Genomic DNA, 14791 nt, shown 5'->3' on the forward strand with positions numbered 1-14791 from the left:
AACCCTCCTGCCTCTCCATCTCTCTAAACCCTCCTGTCTCTCCATCTCTCTAAACCCTCCTGCCTCTCCATCACTCTAAACCCTCCTGCCTCCCCATCTCTCTAAACCCTCCTGCCTCTCCATCTCTCTAAACCCTCCTGCCTCCCCATCTCTCTAAACCCTCCTGCCTCTCCATTTCTCTAAACCCTCCTGCCTCTCCATCTCTCGAAACCCTCCTGCCTCTCCATCTCCCTAAACCCTCCTGCCTTTCCATCTCTCTAAACCCTCCTGCCTCTCCATCTCTCTAAACCCTCCTGCCTCTCCATCTCCCTCAACCCTCCTGCCTCTCCATCTCCCTAAACCCTCCTGCCTCCCCATCTCTCTAAACCCTCCTGCCTCCCCATCTCCCTAAACCCTCCTGCCTCCCCATCTCTCTAAACCCTCCTGCCTCCCCATCTCTCTAAACCTTCCTGCCTCTCCACCTCTCTAAACCCTCCTGCCTCCCCATCTCACTAAACCCTCCTGCCTCTCCATCTCTCTAAACCCTCCTGCCTCTCCATCTCTCTAAACCCTCCTGCCTCTCCATCTCGCGAAACCCTCCTGCCTCTCCATCTCTCTTACCCCTCCTGCCTCCCCATCTCTCTAAACCCTCCTGCCTCTCCATCTCTCTAAACCCTCCTGCCTCTCCATCTCTCTAAACCCTCCTGCCTCTCCATCTCCCTAAACCCTCCTGCCTCCCCATCTCTCTAAACCCTCCTGCCTCTCCATCTCTCTAAACCCTCCTGCCTCTCCATCTCCCTAAACCCTCCTGCCTCCCCATCTCCCTAAACCCTCCTGCCTCCCCATCTCTCTAAACCCTCCTGCCTCTCCACCTCTCTAAACCCTCCTGCCTCCCCATCTCTCTAAACCCTCCTGCCTCCCATCTCACTAAACCCTCCTGCCTCTCCATCTCTCTAAACCTTCCTGCCTCTCCATCTCTCTAAACCCTCCTGCCTCCCATCTCACTAAACCCTCCTGCCTCCCATCTCTCTAAACCCTCCTGCCTCCCATCTCACTAAACCCTCCTGCCTCCCATCTCTCTAAACCCTCCTGCCTCCCCATCTCTCTAAACCCTCCTGCCTCTCCATCTCTCTGAACCCTCCTGCCTCTCCATCTCTCTAAACCCTCCTGCCTCTCCACCTCTCTAAACCCTCCTGCCTCTCCATCTCTCTAAACCCTCCTGCCTCTCCATCTCCCTAAACCCCTCTGCCTCGCCATCTCCCTAAACCCTCCTGCCTCTCCATCTCCCTAAACCCTCCTGCCTCCCCATCTCTCTGAACCCTCCTGCCTCCCATCTCACTAAACCCTCCTGCCTCCCCATCTCTATAAACCCTCCTGCCTCTCCATCTCTCTAAACCCTCCTACCTCTCCATCTCTCTAAACCCTCCTACCTCTCCATCTCTCTAAAGCCTCCTGCCTCTCCATCTCTCTAAACCCTCCTGCCTCTCCATCTCTCTAAACCCTCCTACCTCTCCATCTCTCTAAACCCTCCTGCCTCCCCATCTCTCTGAACCCTCCTGCCTCTCCATCTCCCTAAACCCTCCTGCCTCTCCATCTCTCTAAACCCTCCTGCCTCTCCATCTCTCTAAACCCTCCTGCCTCCCCATCTCTCTAAACCCTCCTGCCTCTCCACCTCTCTAAACCCTCCTGCCTCTCCATCTCTCTAAACCCTCCTGCCTCTCCATCTCCCTAAACCCTCCTGCCTCTCCATCTCTCTAAACCCTCCTGCCTCTCCATCTCTCTAAACCCTCCTGCCTCTCCATCTCTCTAAACCCTCCTGCCTCTCCATCTCTCTAAACCCTCCTGCCTCTCCATCTCCCTAAACCCTCCTGCCTCTCCATCTCTCTAAACCCTCCTGCCTCCCCATCTCTCTAAACCCTCCTGCCTCTCCATCTCTCTAAACCCTCCTACCTCTCCATCTCTCTAAACCCTCCTGCCTCCCCATCTCTCCAAACCCTCCTGCCTCCCCATCTCTCTAAACCCTCCTGCCTCCCCATCTCTCTAAACCCTCCTGCCTCCCCATCTCTCTGAACCCTCCTGCCTCCCATCTCACTAAACCCTCCTGCCTCCCCATCTCTATAAACCCTCCTGCCTCTCCATCTCTCTAAACCCTCCTACCTCTCCATCTCTCTAAACCCTCCTACCTCTCCATCTCTCTAAAGCCTCCTGCCTCTCCATCTCTCTAAACCCTCCTGCCTCTCCATCTCTCTAAACCCTCCTACCTCTCCATCTCTCTAAACCCTCCTGCCTCCCCATCTCTCTGAACCCTCCTGCCTCTCCATCTCCCTAAACCCTCCTGCCTCTCCATCTCTCTAAACCCTCCTGCCTCTCCATCTCTCTAAACCCTCCTGCCTCCCCATCTCTCTAAACCCTCCTGCCTCTCCACCTCTCTAAACCCTCCTGCCTCTCCATCTCTCTAAACCCTCCTGCCTCTCCATCTCCCTAAACCCTCCTGCCTCTCCATCTCCCTAAACCCTCCTGCCTCTCCATCTCTCTAAACCCTCCTGCCTCTCCATCTCTCTAAACCCTCCTGCCTCTCCATCTCTCTAAACCCTCCTGCCTCTCCATCTCTCTAAACCCTCCTGCCTCTCCATCTCCCTAAACCCTCCTGCCTCTCCATCTCTCTAAACCCTCCTGCCTCCCCATCTCTCTAAACCCTCCTGCCTCCCCATCTCTCTAAACCCTCCTGCCTCTCCATCTCCCTAAACCCTCCTGCCTCCCCATCTCTCTAAACCCTCCTGCCTCCCCATCTCTCTAAACCCTCCTGCCTCCCCATCTCTCTAAACCCTCCTGCCTCCCCATCTCTCTGAACCCTCCTACCTCTCCATCTCTCTAAACCCTCCTGCCTCTCCATCTCTCTAAACCCTCCTGCCTCTCCATCTCTCTAAATCCTCCTGCCTCTCCATCTCCCTAAACCCTCCTGCCTCTCCATCTCTCTAAACCCTCCTGCCTCTCCATTTATCTAAACCCTCCTGCCTCTCCATCTCCCTAAACCCTCCTGCCTCCCCATCTCTCTAAACCCTCCTGCCTCTCCATCTCTCTAAACCCTCCTGCCTCTCCACCTCTCTAAACCCTCCTGCCTCCCCATCTCTCTAAACCCTCCTGCCTCCCATCTCACTAAACCCTCCTGCCTCCCATCTCTCTAAACCCTCCTGCCTCCCATCTCACTAAACCCTCCTACCTCTCCATCTCTCTAAACCCTCCTGCCTCTCCATCTCCCTAAACCCCTCTGCCTCTCCATCTCCCTAAACCCTCCTGCCTCTCCATCTCCCTAAACCCTCCTGCCTCTCCATCTCTCTAAACCCTCCTGCCTCCCATCTCACTAAACCCTCCTGCCTCTCCATCTCCCTAAACCCTCCTGCCTCTCCATCTCCCTAAACCCTCCTGCCTCCCCATCTCCCTAAACCCCTCTGCCTCTCCATCTCCCTAAACCCTCCTGCCTCCCCATCTCTCTAAACCCTCCTGCCTCCCATCTCTCTAAACCCTCCTGCCTCTCCATCTCTCTAAACCCTCCGACCTCTCCATCTCTCTAAACCCTCCTACCTCTCCATCTCTCTAAACCCTCCTGCCTCTCCATCTCTCTAAACCCTCCTGCCTCTCCATCTCTCTAAACCCTCCTGCCTCTCCATCTCTCTAAACCCTCCTGCCTCTCCATCTCTCTAAACCCTCCTGCCTCTCCATCTCTCTCAACCCTCCTGCCTCTCCATCTCTCTAAACCCTCCTGCCTCCCCATCTCTCTGAACCCTCCTGCCTCTCCATCTCCCTAAACCCTCCTGCCTCTCCATCTCTCTAAACCCTCCTGCCTCTCCATCTCTCTAAACCCTCCTGCCTCCCCATCTCTCTAAACCCTCCTGCCTCTCCATCTCCCTAAACCCTCCTGCCTCTCCATCTCTCTGAACCCTCCTGCCTCCCCATCTCTCTAAACCCTCCTGCCTCTCCATCTCTCTAAACCCTCCTACCTCTCCATCTCTCTAAACCCTCCTGCCTCTCCATCTCTCTAAACCCTCCTGCCTCCCCATCTCTCTAAACCCTCCTGCCTCCCCATCTCTCTAAACCCTCCTGCCTCCCCATCTCTCTAAACCCTCCTGCCTCCCCATCTCTCTAAACCCTCCTGCCTCCCCATCTCTCTAAACCCTCCTACCTCTCCATCTCTCTAAACCCTCCTGCCTCCCCATCTCTCTAAACCCTCCTGCCTCTCCATCTCCCTAAACCCTCCTGCCTCCCCATCTCTCTAAACCCTCCTGCCTCTCCATCTCCCTAAACCCTCCTGCCTCCCCATCTCTCTAAACCCTCCTACCTCTCCATCTCTCTAAACCCTCCTGCCTCCCCATCTCTCTAAACCCTCCTGCCTCCCCATCTCTCTAAACCCTCCTGCCTCTCCATCTCCCTAAACCCTCCTGCCTCTCCATCTCCCTAAACCCTCCTGCCTCCCCATCTCTCTAAACCCTCCTGCCTCGCCATCTCTCTAAACCCTCCTGCCTCTCCATCTCTCTAAACCCCCCTGCCTCCCCATCTCTCTAAACCCTCCTGCCTCCCCATCTCTCTAAACCCTCCTGCCTCTCCATCTCCCTGAACCCTCCTGCCTCTCCATCTCCCTAAACCCTCCTGCCTCCCCATCTCTCTAAACCCTCCTACCTCTCCATCTCTCTAAACCCTCCTGCCTCCCCATCTCTCTAAACCCTCCTGCCTCCCCATCTCTCTAAACCCTCCTGCCTCTCCATCTCCCTAAACCCTCCTGCCTCCCCATCTCCCTAAACCCTCCTGCCTCCCCATCTCTCTAAACCCTCCTGCCTCCCCATCTCTCTAAACCCTCCTGCCTCCCCATCTCTCTAAACCCTCCTACCTCTCCATCTCTCTAAACCCTCCTACCTCTCCATCACTCTAAACCCTCCTGCCTCTCCATCTCTCTAAACCCTCCTGCCTCTCCATCTCCCTAAACCCTCCTGCCTCGCCATCTCTCTAAACCCTCCTGCCTCTCCATCTCTCTAAACCCTCCTATCTCTCCATCTCTCTAAACCCTCCTGCCTCTCCATCTCTCTAAACCCTCCTGCCTCTCCATCTCTCTAAACCCTCCTGCCTCTCCATCTCCCTAAACCCTCCTGCCTCTCCATCTCTCTAAACCCTCCTCCCTCTCCATCACTCTAAACCCTCCTGCCTCTCCATCTCTCTAAACCCTCCTGCCTCTCCATCTCTCTAAACCCTCCTACCTCTCCATCTCTCTAAACCCTCCTGCCTCTCCATCTCTCTAAACCCTCCTGCCTCGCCATCTCTCTAAACCCTCCTGCCTCTCCATCTCCCTAAACCCTCCTGCCTCTCCATCTCTCTAAACCCTCCTACCTCTCCATCTCTCTAAACCCTCCTGCCTCTCCATCTCTCTAAACCCTCCTGCCTCTCCATCTCCCTAAACCCTCCTGCCTCTCCATCTCTCTAAACCCTCCTGCCTCCCCATCTCTCTAAACCCTCCTGCCTCTCCATCTCTCTCAACCCTCCTGCCTCTCCATCTCTCTAAACCCTCCTGCCTCCCCATCTCCCTAAACCCTCCTGCCTCCCCATCTCTCTAAACCCTCCTGCCTCTCCATCTCTCTAAACCCTCCTGCTTCTCCATCTCCCTAAACCCTCCTGCCTCTCCACCTCTCTAAACCCTCCTGCCTCTCCATCTCCCTAAACCCTCCTGCCTCGCCATCTCCCTAAACCCTCCTGCCTCTCCATCTCTCTAAACCCTCCTGCCTCTCCATCTCCCTAAACCCTCCTGCCTCCCCATCTCTCTAAACCCTCCTGCCTCCCCATCTCTCTAAACCCTCCTGCCTCTCCATCTCTCTAAACCCTCCTGCCTCTCCATCTCTCTAAACCCTCCTGCCTCTCCATCTCTCTAAACCCTCCTGCCTCTCCATCTCCCTAAACCCTCCTGCCTCTCCATCTCCCTAAACCCTCCTGCCTCCCCATCTCTCTGAACCCTCCTGCCTCCCCATCTCCCTAAACCCTCCTGCCTCCCCATCTCTCTAAACCCTCCTGCCTCCCCATCTCTCTAAACCCTCCTGCCTCCCCATCTCTCTAAACCCTCCTGCCTCTCCATCTCTCTAAACCCTCCTGCCTCCCCATCTCTCTAAACCCTCCTGCCTCTCCATCTCCCTAAACCCCTCTGCCTCTCCATCTCTCTAAAGCCTCCTGCCTCTCCATCTCTCTAAACCCTCCTGCCTCTCCACCTCTCTAAACCCTCCTGCCTCTCCATCTCTCTAAACCCTCCTGCCTCTCCATCTCCCTAAACCCCTCTGCCTCGCCATCTCCCTAAACCCTCCTGCCTCTCCATCTCCCTAAACCCTCCTGCCTCCCCATCTCTCTAAACCCTCCTGCCTCCCATCTCACTAAACCCTCCTGCCTCTCCATCTCTCTAAACCCTCCTGCCTCTCCATCTCTCTAAACCCTCCTGCCTCTCCATCTCTCTAAACCCTCCTACATCTCCATCTCTCTAAACCCTCCTGCCTCCCCATCTCTCTAAACCCTCCTGCCTCTCCATCTCCCTAAACCCTCCTGCCTCTCCATCTCTCTAAACCCTCCTGCCTCTCCATCTCTCTAAACCCTCCTGCCTCTCCATCTCTCTAAACCCTCCTGCCTCCCCATCTCTCTGAACCCTCCTGCCTCTCCATCTCTCTAAACCCTCCTGCCTCTCCATCTCCCTAAACCCTCCTGCCTCTCCATCTCTCTGAACCCTCCTGCCTCCCCATCTCTCTAAACCCTCCTGCCTCTCCATCTCTCTAAACCCTCCTACCTCTCAATCTCTCTAAACCCTCCTGCCTCTCTATCTCTCTAAACCCTCCTGCCTCCCCATCTCTCTAAACCCTCCTGCCTCTCCATCTCTCTAAACCCTCCTACCTCTCCATCTCTCTAAACCCTCCTGCCTCCCCATCTCTCTGAACCCTCCTGCCTCTCCATCTCTCTAAACCCTCCTGCCTCTCCATCTCTCTAAATCCTCCTGCCTCCCCATCTCTCTAAACCCTCCTGCCTCCCCATCTCTCTAAACCCTCCTGCCTCCCCATCTCTCTAAACCCTCCTACCTCTCCATCTCTCTAAACCCTCCTGCCTCCCCATCTCTCTAAACCCTCCTGCCTCCCCATCTCTCTAAACCCTCCTGCCTCTCCATCTCCCTAAACCCTCCTGCCTCTCCATCTCCCTAAACCCTCCTGCCTCTCCATCTCCCTAAACCCTCCTGCCTCCCCATCTCTCTAAACCCTCCTGCCTCTCCATCTCTCTAAACCCTCCTGCCTCCCCATCTCCCTAAACCCTCCTGCCTCCCCATCTCTCTAAACCCTCCTGCCTCCCCATCTCTCTAAACCCTCCTACCTCCCTATCTCTCTAAACCCTCCTGCCTCCCCATCTCCCTAAACCCTCCTGCCTCTCTATCTCTCTAAACCCTCCTCCCTCTCCATCTCTCTAAACCCTCCTACCTCTCCATCACTCTAAACCCTCCTGCCTCTCCATCTCTCTAAACCCTCCTGCCTCTCCATCTCTCTAAACCCTCCTACCTCTCCATCTCTCTAAACCCTCCTACCTCTCTATCTCTCTAAACCCTCCTGCCTCCCCATCTCCCTAAACCCTCCTGCCTCCCCATCTCTCTAAACCCTCCTGCCTCCCCATCTCTCTAAACCCTCCTACCTCTCTATCTCTCTAAACCCTCCTGCCTCCCCATCTCCCTAAACCCTCCTGCCTCTCTATCTCTCTAAACCCTCCTCCCTCTCCATCTCTCTAAACCCTCCTCCCTCTCCATCTCTCTAAACCCTCCTACCTCTCCATCACTCTAAACCCTCCTGCCTCTCCATCTCTCTAAACCCTCCTGCCTCTCCATCTCTCTAAACCCTCCTGCCTCTCCATCTCTCTAAACCCTCCTACCTCTCCATCTCTCTAAACCCTCCTACCTCTCCATCTCTCTAAACCCTCCTACCTCTCCATCTCTCTAAACCCTCCTGCCTCTCCATCTCTCTAAACCCTCCTGCCTCTCCATCTCTCTAAACCCTCCTACCTCTCCATCTCTCTAAACCCTCCTACCTCTCCATCTCTCTAAACCCTCCTACCTCTCCATCTCTCTAAACCCTCCTACCTCTCCATCTCTCTAAACCCTCCTGCCTCTCCATCTCCCTAAACCCTCCTGCCTCTCCATCTCTCTAAACCCTCCTACCTCTCCATCACTCTAAACCCTCCTGCCTCTCCATCTCTCTAAACCCTCCTGCCTCTCCATCTCTCTAAACCCTCCTACCTCTCCATCACTCTAAACCCTCCTGCCTCTCCATCTCTCTGAACCCTCCTGCCTCCCCATCCCTCTAAACCCTCCTACCTCTCCATCTCTCTAAACCCTCCTGCCTCTCCATCACTCTAAACCCTCCTGCCTCCCCATCTCCCTAAACCCTCCTACCTCTCCATCTCCCTAAACCCTCCTGCCTCTCCATCTCTCTAAACCCTCCTGCCTCTCCATCTCTCTAAACCCTCCTGCCTCTCCATCTCTCTAAACCCTCCTACCTCTCCATCTCCCTAAACCCTCCTGCCTCTCCATCTCCCTAAACCCTCCTGCCTCTCCATCTCCCTAAACCCTCCTGCCTCTCCACCTCTCTAAACCCTCCTGCCTCGCCATCTCTCTAAACCCTCCTGCCTCTCCATCTCCCTAAACCCTCCTGCCTCTCCACCTCTCTCCTCCTTTAACGACCTCCTTAAAACGCACCTCTTTGACCAAGCTTTTGGTCTCCCTGTCCAATATCTGTTTGGTCTCAGCGACCAGTGTTGTCTGACTACATCTGTGTGAAACGCCTTGGGGCATTTTTCTATATTAAAGGTGCTATATAAATGCAAGCTGTTGGCTTTAGCAACAGCCAAACCACACTTTTGCTCTAATACCGCGCTGGCGAGCATGTAAGCCATCCCTCCATACAGGCCGCATCCTTAATCTGATCCCTCGCCTTGGGGACAAAATTATTAACTCACATATAGGCTACACTCAAACTAATTTTCTTGTACGACTTAAACTTGGCTGCAGATATTTCTAGAACTGAGAGGAAGATCATATTCTGTAGGATGGAAACTGGTTTTGCCCCTTTTCTTTCTCTACCCACCCCCCCCCCCCCCGCCCAAAGTTTGGTGACAAATTACGTGTAATCTTCCATTTTGAAGGCCAGCAAGGAAGCTGTAATTTCTGTGTCTGTTTCTCCACTTCCTCTTCCCCACGCTCAACACGGGTTGCTGAGCTTGGATTTTCAGCAACCTTGGGAATGCCAGCTTTGACTATCCAATTGTAGCCAGAGAATCACCTGCAATGGCTTCTCTTCCCGCTCTTGCACCGTTACCTCTGGTTTCCCCCAGGATCTATCCTTGGCCCCCTCCTATTTCTCATCTACATGGTGCCCCTCGGTGACATCATCCTAAAGCACAGCGTCAGGTTTGTCCGCTGACGATACCCAGCTCTACCTCACCACCACCTCTCAACCCCGCCACTGCTTGGTCGACTGGATGAGCAGAAATTTCCTCCGCCTAATCATTGGGGAGCCGGAGCCATTGTCTTCAGTCCCTGCCACAAACTCCGTTCTGTAGCCACCGACTCCATCCCTCTCCCTGGCAACTGTCTGAGGCTGAACCAGACTCTTCGGAACCTTGGTGTCGTATTTGACCCCGAGATGAGCTTCCGACCACATACATGTGCCAACACTATGGCTGCCTACTTCCACCTCCGTAACAGCTCATCTGCTGCTGAAACCCTCATCCATGCCTTTGTTACCTCTAGATTTGACTATTCCAACGCACTCCTGGCCGGCCTCCCATCTTCCACCCTCCATAAACTTAAGCTCATCTAAAACTGCCCTTATCCTAACTCGAAACAAGTCCCGTTCACCCATTGCCCCTTTGCTCGCTGACCTACAGTGGCTCCCAGTTAAGCAACGCCTCAATTTTAAAATTCTCATCCTTGTTTTCAGATACCTCCATGGCCTCGCCCCTCTCTATCTCTGTAACCTCCTCCAGCTCTACAACCCTCCGAGATCTCTGCACTCCTCCAATTCTGACCTCTTGCACATCCCCGATTTTAATCACTCCACCATGGGCGGCTGTGGCAACAGCTGCAGCGGAGTTAAACTCTGGAATTCCCTCCCTCAACCTCTCCGCCTCTCTTTCCTCTTTTATGACTCTCATTAAAACCTACCTCTTTGACCAAGCTTTTGGTCATGTGCCCTAGTATCTCCTTGTGTGGCTCCATGTTGAATATTGTTTTATAATGCTCCTGTGAATCACCTTGGGATGTTTTACTGCATTAAAGATGCTATATAAATGCAAGTTGTTGTTGTGACCCTGTGGGCCGGTAATCTGGCACCCACCATCACAAGTATCCGAGCAACCACATCTGGTCTTTGTACAGTTGCAAGTTTTGTTGGGGTCGATCTGCAGCCCAGCAGACACACCTTTTCTATCCAATCGTGCTCCAGAACATTTCCCATTTCAGCTTTATATTGTAAAATCCAGCAGTTATGTCTGGTGAATGTAATTTAACACACTGGTGGATTTTATCACAATGTAGAGATTGAATGAACTTGCAGGAACAGGGAAGACTATGAAGAAAAATGGGTAGTAAATGGGAAAGATTAAATGTTCAGCTGCAGTAACTGTTTCCTTAATGTCCTTGAAAGATTGAGGGCTTGTCATTTTCCTTTGATTATATATATAACAATATCTCGGTCGTTGTAGCCAAGTTGTTATTTTTAAATAACCGCCCATTAGGAATTGTCGGGTGCAAATGTGTAGCAGCTCCACTTGTTTGCTGAGTTATAACAAAATTGTGCTCATGGTCCTGGACCAGCATGGGTCCTTACTGCTTTTGGTGCTGTCGCTCGTAGTATTTTGGAATCCTGGATTCTCTTGTCCATTATTGTTCCAAATGATTCAGTTTGTACATCCATCTTTCCCCCTCCCCAGGCTAGCCCTTCATTTCCCATCATAGCTTCAGTGACTACATGAGTGAGAAGTAGATTTATGCTGTGGAAGGCGATATTACACATCCTCCTGGCTTGGCTGGCCAGAGGGAAGCAGACATACACAATGACATGCAGTTTTTTGCCTTTAATGTTGGTGAGGACATACCATTAACTAGAGCAGTTTAAATTCTCCTGTCCTTCATTAAACTTAACTCCGATAGGATAAATACATCAATCAAAATGAAAAGTTGCAGCTGTGGCTCAGTTGGTAGCACTCTTGCCTCTGAGTCAGAAGGTCATGGGTTCAAGTCCCACCCCAGAGACTCGAGCACAAAAATCTAGGCTGACAGTCCAGTGCAGTGCTGAGACGTTGAACCGAGGCCCCGTCTGCTCTCTCAGGTGGACATAAAAGATCCCCTGGCACTATTTTGAAGAAGAGCAGTGGAGTTCTCCCCGGTGTCATGGCCAATATTTATCCCGCAATCAACATCACTAAAACAGATTATTTGGTCATTATCACATTGCTGTTTGTGGGAGCTTGCTGTGCGCAAATTGGCTGCCGCGTTTCCTACATTACAACAGTGACTGCGTTTCAAAAGTACTTCATTGGCTGTAAAGCGCTTTGGGACGTCCTAAGGTCGTGAAAGGCGCTATAAAAATGCAAGTCTTTCTTTCTCTAACATAGAAAGAAAGACTTATATTTGCATATCTCATGTTGGTGTTTCTTTGTGTTTGCCTTTTACTTTGACTGTATGTTGGATGTGAAGTATAAACCTGGATCAAGTTAAGTTGCTCATAAAAAGTGACTAACATTAAACCCTGGGCTGGGAATTTAATCCAGTTCACTCTTCCTCCAATGGTTGCCTCTACCTCTGTTCCCACCATAGGTCTGTTCACAGGAATGGCATTCCACAACCAAGTGTTGCTGTTAAACCAGCTGTGCCGAGCTATGTGAGAGTAGGCCAGGATGATTGTTACAGTTCGAGCTTTTTCCCCAGCACCATTTTCTGTGGTCATGGGTCGACATCATGAGCAGACTGAATCTCTTCGAGCCAGAATCTGCACCTTTACTGTGTGCAGGTATATAACAACCTGCATTTATATAGCACCTATAACGTAGTAAAACTCCCAAGGCACTTCACAGGAGCGATTATCAAACAAAATTTGACACTGAGCCACATGAGATATTAGGACAGGTGACCAAAAACTTGGGCAAAGAGGTAGATTTTAAGGAGCATCTTAAAGAAGGAGAAAGAGGTAGAGTGGCGGAGAGGTTTATGGAGGGAATCAGAGTGTGTGGCCTAGGGGGCTCAAGGCAAAGACGCCAAAATGGGGTGAGGCGAGAGGGGGATGCACAAGAGACCAGAATTGGAGGAACGCAGAGTTGGGATGGGGGGTGAGTTCTCGGTCTGGAAGAGGTTACAGAGATGGGGAAAGGAAAGGCCATGAAGGGATTTAAGCCTTCAACTAATTTTTTTTTGAGTGACCAACCGGTTTAGCAACTTTAACCACATTTAAGTCAGCTAATGAACACGCATGCTGGGAATCATCCATTCAGTCTATGCCTCCTCTGTGCTTTGACATTGCTGTGTGTCCTGAGTAACTCAGCATGATTTGTCATATTTTCATCAAGGTCTGTTGCTTTCTACAGAAAACTTTCTGGTATCCGGCACTGACGGGACTGAGCTGTTGCCGTTCCATCAAAACTGCCGGAGAAACCAGTGCTAATGTTAAAACATACGGAGCTTCTGAGCTCCGTGTGAAGCAACAAACCCTGTTGCTTAGCAACAGCTTCAAAACAGTCGGCGTAGCTTGCAAGCGTCTCTGTAGCTAAGCAACAGCTTCAGCTAGACCTTGCAGAGCCACGACTGGAGAAAAAAAGCAACAAGAAGTAAAAAAAACTTATCTGAACCGACTCCTGAATTTTGCCGGTGGATAGAGCTTTCCGGACATTTAACCTCCGGTTAAACGAAAGTTTCCTGTATATTCATGTGAGCTAGAAACTGCTTGCATCTGTGCACTGCACACAAACACCATTCACTCCAGTGAACTAATTCTCATGATGTAGTTGGCACCCACTGTTTAGAGGAGGGCTTTTGCTTACCCCTGTTGTTTTAGCTGATCTGAAGACGAGGTTACACCTTAAAAACTACAGAAAACGTACAGATTGTTCACAGTTACAGGAAACTCTCGTTTAAACAGCACCTAAATATCCAGAATTCTCTATTAACCGGCAAAATTCATACTCCGAAAACAACACCTCAATAACCGGAAATGTTGCTGAGTCCGAGTCTTCCGCGGTGGCCGAGTGGGGGTAGATCTCCAAACTACCACTACTCGGCTTCTTGGCGCTGTCGGAAGTCCGAACACCTCAATAACAGCAGTCTGACTCTCCCACGCTACTGGTAGTCTCATCCGATCCGCCATTTTTCTGTGTGTGTCTCCATCTTTATCGTGAATTATCTCCCCCATCTTGCATTATGGAATTCCCAAAAGTTGGTCCAAGCAAAAGATCAGTTTACACACCGGGCAGTATATTTGTCAATTGAGCTATGAGGGAAGCCTACATTATAAGTTTTCATTTCAGTACTGTATACAGTCGTTTACTGTATAAGTTTTGTTTTACTGTTAAGTAATTAAAGAGTTATGGATTACCCTCAACTGGCAGTACTGTACTTAATCAAGCATCTTCCACCATCCATTTAACACAACATTTTGTAGGTGAGTACCCAATTACTGTATACTGCACATTTGTTGATTTTTTTTATTTTTGTTTGTTAAAAATAGCCTCGGTAGATAACCCTCTCCGTCATGCGGAATTTTTAATCAACCGGCGCCATCCCGGTCCCGTCGGTGCCGGATACCAAAGAGTTTCCTGTCAATAGGAAGAACCTTGGAACAGGAATAGGCCATTCAAGCCCGTAGCCTGTTCAGCCACTCACTTAGATCATGGCTGATCTATATCTTAATTCCATCTACCCACCTTGGTTCTGAAAGCCTTAATACCCTTACCTAGCAAAAATCTATCAATCGCAGTTACGAAGTTTTCAATTGACCCCCAGCCTCAGTGGCTTTTTGAGGGAGACAATTCCAGATTTCCACTACCCTTTGTGTGAAGAACCACTTCCTGACGTCACCCCTGAACGGACTAGCTCTAATTTTAAGGGTACGTCCCCTTGTTTTGGACTCCCCCCCCCCCCCCCCCCCCCCCCAGAAATAGTTTCTCTCTCCATATCAAATCCTCTAATCATATTAAACGCCTCAATTGGATCACTCATTAATCATCTGTAGTCAAGGGAATATAAGTCTAGTCTATGCAACCTGTCCTCATAATGTAACCCTTTTGGCCCAGGTATCATTCTGTTAGATAAATAATTTGCCTGACATGTTCGACTGTCCTTATGAGTTATCACTGGCTTTGCTATCTGATTGAGTGCCGGATGGAAATGGAAATGGAAATGAGGAGAGCAGTGCCTGTTGACTCGAGTGTCCTGGAGTGTTGCACATGTGATCTCGCTATTAACTTTTCTCTATCACCTCAAGCTAGATTAGTGATCCACTGGTTCTTCTCCATTGCAGGCAGTACGTTCGAGACTCCGTAGTCGGGACAATGGGGTTGAAAGCGACCGGCCGATTATGTGACGTTAAAAAAGCGCGAGGTCTTCGAGCATGCAGGTATGGGATCCTGGTCGTGTTGTTGTATTGCACCCATTATCTTCAAACATTGAATGATTGTGCAGTATTTTGGAACACTGTCAATCTCGGTCACCTTTCATGTTGATTGAATTTGTGTTTGTAATACTTTCCCTTCTATGATATTACAGTTAATGATA

The 14791-nt window shown here is 51.2% G+C and overlaps 1 protein-coding gene across 1 annotated transcript in view; it reads left to right on the forward strand.

Moving 5' to 3' along the window:
• The window catches only part of sirt6 (sirtuin 6), a 111055-nt gene that overhangs the window by 69498 nt on the left and 26766 nt on the right, over window positions 1–14791 (forward strand). Inside the window, exon 4 of the mRNA XM_086004968.1 lies at window positions 14538–14633. Within this exon, the coding sequence (XP_085861094.1) occupies window positions 14538–14633 (96 nt within the window). The remainder of the gene's footprint in view (window positions 1–14537; window positions 14634–14791) is intronic.

Source organism: Somniosus microcephalus, chromosome 13 (genome assembly GCF_052327205.1).
Source record: "Somniosus microcephalus isolate GS21.2 chromosome 13, FLI_Smic_1.0, whole genome shotgun sequence".
Taxonomy (NCBI): domain Eukaryota; kingdom Metazoa; phylum Chordata; class Chondrichthyes; order Squaliformes; family Somniosidae; genus Somniosus; species Somniosus microcephalus.